The following is an 8,236-nucleotide window of genomic DNA, read 5'->3' as shown; positions in this document are numbered from 1 at the left end:
CCAAACTCACTGAACTGGGAACTCTGGGAGTGGGGTCTAGCAGACTGTTAAGTCCACCAGAAGGTTCGATGCCACTTCATTTTGGAGGAACCTGTGAACTCCAGAAAGGCCTAAACCATGCAGACCCATTCATTTTCGTTTTGACAGAAGTGACCCATCACACTGTTCTGAGGTTTTCCTACAGGACAATTGTCAATGAAGAAATCATTTGTTTGGTCACCATAGCGTGTGGGCTGATTTAAAGGTGTGTCTAGCTCAATAACAATTGTTTTCAGAAACTTTTTGAAGCACTGTAACAATCCCACCTCCCAAATGTTAAGTTGTTGATTACGAGTGGTTTTTAGGCCTTTATTAACTAACATTAATCTTCACAGCACATTCCTTTGCATTTCCTGATGTGGATCTCAGGCAGAGACTCTGACTGACTTGCTTTTGTGCCCAGTTTTGTTTGGCTGTATATTCATAGTGCCCAGGGCAGCAGTAGGTGCTGTTTACATATCTGCTGAATAAATGAATCTAGGTAGGGCTGGCATTCTCATGATTCTGATTTTGCACAAAAGAAAGCAAAGGCTCAGAAGACAGAAGTATTTATAAATTGTGCCCTGCCTCTCTGCCTGCATAAAGGGTGCAAGGCTGTCTCAGAGCAGCTGGGATCCACGCCACAGGTGGCGCAGCTAGCAAACGACTGACTCAGCATTTCCTTCTAGCTCTGCGAATGCAGAAGCAACTCTTTGCTTAGCTGTGACTGAGAAAATGCCCTTCCCTAGGGGAAAAGAAACACGTTTTCCTGCACAAGCCAGTCTATAATTCCAAAGCACTTTCCCTCCAGGTGCTGGTAGGTGACTGAGATATGGTCGAATCTAGACCAAGTCATAAAATCACTGATATCCACTGTGCGGACATATCCACTAGATGCCACTGCCAAGTTAAAGAGAGCTGAATCCTAATCGTGAGGTTTTGAGGGGAGATGTGTGACTTTTTCAGAGAGATTAAATGTAGCATTAAACATCCTCTGTAATAAACCGTAATTTTCTTGGGATTGGACAGGAAGGGCAACAAGCCCTGGAGATAGCTTTCCTCCGGGGTTGTCACCTTGGATGCTGGATCTGTCACAGAAAAGGAAAAGTCTCCTGGCCTATGGACTTCAGGACACAAACAGTTGTATCTTGTGCTTCTCACAGCACAATCTAGTGCTATAATGCACCGATGGCATCTTTGTTGAATGCATGCTCCTGTACATGAACCGCCTAGGAGGGATGATAGCGTGAGCTGAGCCATAACTTGGAGAGAGCTTCGAAAGAGAAAGGCATTCTCTTCTCCTCTGCTCTGCATCAGGAGTTGTTCTCTAGGCTGATTTTCAGGTCGGGACTGAAAAAAGAGGTGTGAAAGATAAAGCTTGCCAAAAAGGTCTTTTACTTGATATATACTATGACTTAGTGTTCACATTGGGTTAGGGTTATTATTTCAATTTCTCTTAAAAAATTGACACAACTAAGGCTCAGAGAAGTTAAGTGTTTTATCTGAGGTCACACAGCAAGCATGTGCCTGGGCTCAGGTCTCTCTGAGCCTGAGCCCTTGCTTATGCTTCCTCCCCTGCACATTCTGGGATAATCTCTCTCTCTCTCTCTCTCTCAACTCCCAGAGACCAGACTCTGACAGGATCCTGAGGGATTTCTGCCAGGGAGTTGCCATCTCTGGAAGCCCCCACCCCCATGCCGGGCGAATCTTTTTTTCTGTGGAGTGCGGGCCTGGAGCTAGGTGAGGCCTGAGCCTCCATTTCAGGGGCTTTCTGTAGAATCTGTTGCTGCTGTTGCCTCCAGTAGAGTCTGTCTCAGGAAGAGGTTTGCCTGCCTGCGCGGGACAGCGGTGCCATTCATCACTGCAGGAGGGCAGAATCCGGGGTTGGGGGCCGCACGTCGAGAGGGGAGGGGCCAGGGGGCGGCCCCCTTGTGACCAGCCCTGAGGAGAGGTCAGGAGAGAAGGCTGGCTGAGGAGCGCCTGGACAGCAGCAGTTGCTGACGTTCTATATCACGCGCCTGGGGCCCAAGGTAACCCAGACCTTTAAACAAACCGCCGGGCTGGGGGCGTTGCGGGGGCAGGAGAGGGAAAAGGGAGCGGGGACTTCGGGGATCGCCCGAGGATGGTGGTGGCCTTAGAGGTGGCAAATGCCTGAAGGGAGGGAGTAGTAATCCGAATTCTAGGAGAAATCGTAGGAATTGAAGTCGCAGAAGCAAGAAAAGGGGTGTGAGAGCACAAGAGCGAAAAAGCGTGAGAGGGCGCAAGAGCTGGGCGGAACGAAAGTGCGCTGAGGGGCAACGGCTTAGAGTGGAACACACCGGGTCACAGAAGTATAGATAAGGTAGGAGCAGAGGGACACTTTCTTCCTCTGAGTTCATTTTCCAAAAGTGCGTCCTTTCAGCCATTTTTGAGAGAAAATGTTGACCCAAGTGTTTTTTAGGATACAGGGAAAGAACGTCAGAGGAAGCTGCACCAAAGCGAGGCTGCGCAGGGCGCAAAAAAGCAGACAGAGGGTGGCGCCTTTTTTAAAGAAGTTTCCATCCTTTCTGTCCTAAAGCTCAGGCCGTTCCCCACCCCCACCGCTCGCTAGCCTTCTGTTCCCAGTCCCCCGGCCCCTGCATGATCTGAGCGTCTTTAAAGCAGGTAACCGCCTCGGTCTCCCCATCAGCTCCAGGGGCCTCTCAGTTGAGTGGGTGGAGCCGGCAGCGGCCGCGGGCTGAGCTCAAGGGCCGATGGGAGGGGTCCTGGGGGCGCTAACTGCGCACTGCGGCCATGACGCTGGGCAGATCATTCACAGAAGTCTGTCTCCTTTCATCTACAGTCGCAGCTCGTTTCCAGACGCCTTGCTTCTCAGGTCGAGCAGTGATCTGATGGCCCAGGTTCCAGAAACTTCTTTGCCCTCCGGCTCTGGGGCCCGCTGGATCTCCGGAGGTGGGGGAGGAGCCTCTCCTGAGGAGGCGGTTGAGAAGGCGGGGAAAATGGAGGAGGCGGCGGCGGGGGCGACGAAGGCGTCTTCGGGACGGGAAGCTGAGGAGATGAAGCTGGAGCCATTACAGGAGCCTAAGCCCGTGCCGGAGGAGAACTTGACGTGGACCAGCAGCGGCGGCGACGAGAAGGTGCTCCCTTCAATCCCCCTTCGCTGTCACAGCAGCTCCTCGCCCGTTTGCCCGCGCCGCAAGCCCCGCCCTCGGCCCCAGCCCCGGGCCCGCTCCCGCAGCCAGCCTGGGCTGTCGGCCCCACCCCCGCCTCCGGCCCGGCCCCCGCCCCCGCCGCCACCCCCGCCCCCATCCGCACCGCGGCCCAGGGCCTGGCGTGGATCCCGGCGCAGATCCCGACCTGGGTCCAGGCCTCAGACACGGAGAAGCTGCTCTGGTGACCTAGACGGGTCGGGGGATCCTGGCGGCTTAGGGGACTGGTTGCTGGAGGTCGACTTTGGTCAGGGTCCCACAGGCTGCTCTCATGTGGAGAGCTTTAAAGTAGGTAAGAACTGGCAGAAGAACCTGAGGCTGATCTACCAGCGTTTCGTTTGGAGTGGGACCCCAGAGACTAGGAAACGTAAAGCAAAGTCATGCATCTGTCATGTATGTAGTACCCATATGAATAGACTCCACTCTTGTCTCTCCTGTGTCTTTTTTGGCTGCTTCACTGAGAAACATATTCACAAACATGCAGAAACAAAGCAGCACCATTTAGCTGTAGACGTTTATCATGGGGTCATATATTGCTTCATGTGTAAGGATTATGTATATGACAAAGACATAGAACAGATTGCCAAAGAAACAAAAGAAAAAATTTTGAGATTAACTTCCACCTCAACAGATGTTTCTCATCAACAGTTTATGACATCAGGGACTGAAGACAAGCAATCAACCTGTGAGACAAAGGAACAGGAGCCAAAATTGGTGAAACCCAAGAAAAAGAGAAGAAAAAAGTCAGTCTATACTGTAGGCCTGAGAGGGCTAATCAATCTTGGGAACACTTGTTTTATGAATTGTATTGTTCAGGCACTTACCCATATTCCTCTACTGAAAGATTTCTTCCTCTCTGACAAGCACAAATGTATAATGACAAGCCCCAGCTTGTGTCTGGTCTGTGAAATGTCTTCGCTTTTTCATGCTATGTACTCTGGGAGCCGAACTCCTCACATTCCCTATAAGTTACTGCATCTGATATGGATCCATGCAGAACATTTAGCAGGGTACAGGCAGCAGGATGCCCATGAGTTCCTTATTGCAATATTAGATGTGCTGCATAGACACAGCAAAGATGATAGTGGTGTGCAGGAGGCCAATAACCCCAACTGCTGTAACTGCATCATAGACCAAATCTTTACAGGTGGCCTGCAATCAGATGTCACATGTCAAGCCTGCCATAGTGTTTCCACCACCATAGACCCATGCTGGGACATCAGTTTGGACTTGCCTGGCTCTTGTGCCACATTCGATTCCCAGAACCCAGAGAGAGCTGATGGCACAGTGAGCAGGGATGACCACATACCAGGAATCCCCTCACTCACAGACTGCCTACAGTGGTTTACAAGGCCAGAGCACCTAGGAAGCAGTGCCAAAATCAAATGCAATAGTTGCCAAAGCTACCAGGAGTCTACTAAACAGCTTACAATGAAAAAATTACCCATTGTGGCTTGTTTTCATCTCAAGCGGTTTGAGCATGTAGGCAAACAGAGGCGAAAGATTAATACCTTTATCTCCTTTCCCTTGGAGCTGGACATGACTCCGTTTTTGGCCTCCACTAAAGAGAGCAGAATGAAAGAAGGCCAGCCACCAGCAGATTGTGTGCCCAATGAGAATAAGTATTCCTTGTTTGCAGTGATTAATCACCATGGAACTTTGGAAAGTGGCCACTATACCAGCTTTATCCGGCAACAAAAGGACCAGTGGTTCAGCTGTGATGATGCCATCATCACCAAGGCTACCATTGAGGACTTACTTTACAGTGAAGGGTATTTACTCTTCTATCACAAACAGGGTCTAGAGAAAGACTAGTCTTACCAGACCACTTACTGAAAAAAAGTAAATGATTAGGCAAGGATTTTGAAGTGACACACAGACCTACTTGGAATGGACAATGACAATAACACCTATATGACAGCTAGTATCTTGATGTAAAGAACCTATTTTAGCATGGCCCATGGGTCTGTAGGAAGAAAAAAAATGAATACTAACCAGTGACCATTCAACCTTAAGAAATGGGGAGAGGGAGAAGAGGTTGAAAATGGTCACATAAAACATAATGAAATGAAAAGAATGCTTTAGGTGGGGACAATGGGAGTAGAGGTGTTCTGATGCTACTATGTCATTTGTTTCTACAGAAATATCTTGTGAAGTCAGGGAGTATTCCTTTATCAGCAAAAACTTCACAATTGGTGTTCCAGCTGTGGCTGACCAGCCAAATAGTTTGAAAGAAAAATGATATTTTAAAATAAAGTTTAAAAAGCTTTAAAAGAAAAACATTTAAAAAGGAAAAATCATTTTTAAGGTTTTAAAAGAAAAAGAATTTTAAATGTTGAAAAAAATTTAAGTTGATATTTTTTAAATAAATATTTTAAAAGTTAAAAATAATTTTTTAATTTAAAGAAGTTTCAGAATTTTAAAAATTAAAAGCAAATTAAATTCTTAAAGTTTAAAAATGTAAAATAAGGAACAAGGTTAAAAATGAAAGTTTACCAAAAAAAGGAAGAAAATACTGTTAAAAATTAAAGTTAGAAACAAAAGAACATCTTAAAAGTTTCAAATGAAGGAAAATAATATAAATAGATATTTCACAATTAAAGCATAAAATATACATATTTAAAAAGTGTTAACAAAATTACTACTATAATGATTAAGAAATAAATTTTCGAAAATACAGAATGGAATGCAATTCAATTTTAGAGAAGTTTTAAAAGAGGAAAGTTTAGAATAATTCAATACAAAAAGACAAAATTTGTTTAAAGACAAAAATTGAAAAAATATAGGAAGAAAATAGAGACTTGTGAAATAAAAAGAACCTTAGATAAGTTCAATTCAAGAGATTTAAATGAAAACTTTAAATATTTAAATAAAGATTTAAAAATTTAAACTTACAAAAAGTTACATAAAAATTGACAAATGAAAAAATGTAAAAGATTCAAGTAGAAAAAAATTAAAATTAAAAGTTTAAGAAGTTCTATTTTTTTATTTAAGCATATTAAAATACAGACGGGTATGAAAGAAATGGAGGAGACAGGAATAACAAGACAGCGGAGTGTGAGTATATATATTTTTTGAACTTTATGTTGATATATCAATATACTTTGCAAAAGGAAATAGACATTTTAATCATTATCTTACCATCCAATTGTGAGATGGCTGCAAGGCCTAAACACTAACTAACCCACCTTCCTCTCTTGAGATTCCATGCCCCATCTCATATCCTGAAGGAAGTCGAATTACTTCCTAGGCAGAATCAATTCATCTGAGAAAAATGAAAACATTAGGGACTCTTCCATTTAGAACTGCATTATTCATACAAATTCTTAGCTTCTGAAAAGGGGCTTGATAATTTGGTGGCTTAGGGAAGTTAGATCACAGCTGTGAAACTCTGGCTTTGGTATTTGAGCCCCATGGCCTGACTGAGGAAGTGGCAGGGACCCATATCTGAGGCCCTCCCACCTTCCTTTTTCCCTCTTCCCCTTCCAAGGGGAAACAAGACCTTTAATTTCCACAGTAGAGCTATGGGCTTGTGCTTGCAGTCCTTCTGCTCATTCGTTATTCCCTCTTTATTTCCTTTTTTTTTTTTTGTCACTCATGCCTAGTTCCCTGAACCCCTCACTTACCTGGCCTTACCTACATCTCTGAGCCCCAGCCTGCAGGGCTCCTTCTTTGACTATTCACCTGGTGGCTTTTACTCCTCCTTCAAGACCCAACTCACAGATGACTTCTCTGTAGCCTTCCCTGAATGCTCTAGGCAGGTATAAATGAGAAAATTGTTCCTCCCTCGCCCTCTTTATTCCTCTCACTGTGCCTCCAAAGTACTTTGTCCATACCTCGGTGATAGTACTTATTCTACTGTGATTTTATTGTAGCTTTGTGATTGTCTGCCCCTCTGCACTGAGCATCTGAGACCAGGGGGCCAAGCCTTACTCATTTCTGTGTTAATAAATATTTGTTAAATGTGAAGATGAGTTCAGTTATTTGCTCTATTCACCTTGTCAGTAATATTTTCTCACCCCTTCATCCATCAGGCTGCCATTAAATGCCCAGTGCTATAATACAGTGTGATCAGTATTGTATTTTACCCCAAAGCAGGGTATTAAAAGCACTCAGCTGCAGGGGCTGGCTTAAAAAAGGTGATCAGTGAGAAATAGCCAGGTGTGTGGAGGGAGGCCCAGGTACAATGCAGAGAAAAGAGCACAGGCCTGGAAGTTGGCAGTCATGGAAGACTGGATGGGGAAGAGGAGCAGCAATAGAAGGTGAGGCTGAGCTCTCTGGCATGTATGTGGCCACACTGCCCCTCATCACAGTGTCCCTCAGCAGCAGTGTCTCACAACTGTGTACCACACCTTTCTAGGGTTTACCACATTAGTTTACCTTCCCCATGAGACAGTAGTACCTCACCACTGCACAGTGTTCTTCATCACACTGCACATCATCACTCTGCTACAAGGGAGTGATGTCTGGTGACTGTGTTTATCGAAGAGCTGTAGTTTATTTTTCTGCTTAGCACCCTCATTTTCCCACCATTCTTTGTGGACCTATTGGGGCTACTGATCACTTTTCCCTGCCTCTGTCACCCCTCCCCAGGGTGGGCACGTTACACAGGCTGGGCCAGATTAGAGTTCTCAATTCCCCGGTCCCTCTACCAATACCCCTCCCACAAGAGCATTTCTTCTGAGGGTGGGCATAGGGCCCAAGTAGGGCCAATCAGAGTCTATTGCTAAATTGAATGTATATGAACACTGGAAGAAAATACGTGTCTCCCTCCTGACCCCACCCCCAAGCTGTAGTCACTATGCTATGATGACCTGATTCTGGGACTTTGAGAGGTTAATATCTATAACACAGAGAAAACCAGAACTGGAGATTGGGAGAAAGAGCCCAGGGAACATCGTTTGAACCTTGTGGATCCAGCTGTGCCAGAAGTGCCCAAGTTCCCAGCTATCTGAGCCAATAGAGTCCTTTGTTTTGCTTAAGCTAGTTTCAGTTGGGATCCTGTCATTTGCAGCCAAGGGTCTTGAACA

General features: G+C 45.6%; 1 protein-coding gene across 7 annotated transcripts; it reads left to right on the top strand.

Moving 5' to 3' along the window:
* The first annotated feature begins 1,543 nt into the window (after positions 1-1,543).
* On the top strand, positions 1,544-7,175 carry LOC105465839 (ubiquitin specific peptidase 51). Of its 7 annotated transcripts, none has more exons than XM_011714470.3 (3): positions 1,544-2,048; positions 2,576-2,661; positions 2,840-7,175. In XM_011714470.3, exon 3 carries the CDS (start codon positions 2,889-2,891, stop codon positions 5,019-5,021), a length of 2,133 nt encoding a protein of 710 aa, XP_011712772.1. In that variant the 5' UTR covers positions 1,544-2,048; positions 2,576-2,661; positions 2,840-2,888; the 3' UTR covers positions 5,022-7,175. The 7 variants fall into 7 exon arrangements, with proteins under 7 accessions (XP_011712772.1, XP_011712775.1, XP_011712773.1 ...); XM_011714471.3 differs by lacking the exon at positions 1,544-2,048 and adding an exon at positions 2,124-2,359; XM_011714469.3 differs by lacking the exon at positions 1,544-2,048 and adding an exon at positions 2,124-2,359 and having other exon boundaries at positions 2,459-2,661.
* The last annotated feature ends 1,061 nt before the right edge of the window (positions 7,176-8,236 follow it).

This window comes from Macaca nemestrina, chromosome X, assembly GCF_043159975.1.
Source record: "Macaca nemestrina isolate mMacNem1 chromosome X, mMacNem.hap1, whole genome shotgun sequence".
Taxonomy (NCBI): domain Eukaryota; kingdom Metazoa; phylum Chordata; class Mammalia; order Primates; family Cercopithecidae; genus Macaca; species Macaca nemestrina.
This window is presented reverse-complemented; position numbering and strand designations above follow the sequence as displayed.

Bases quoted from the DNA above. Each gene is read 5' to 3' on its own strand.
- LOC105465839 (XM_024787909.2), top strand. From the start codon at position 2,751: ATGGGAGGGGTCCTGGGGGCGCTAACTGCGCACTGCGGCCATGACGCT.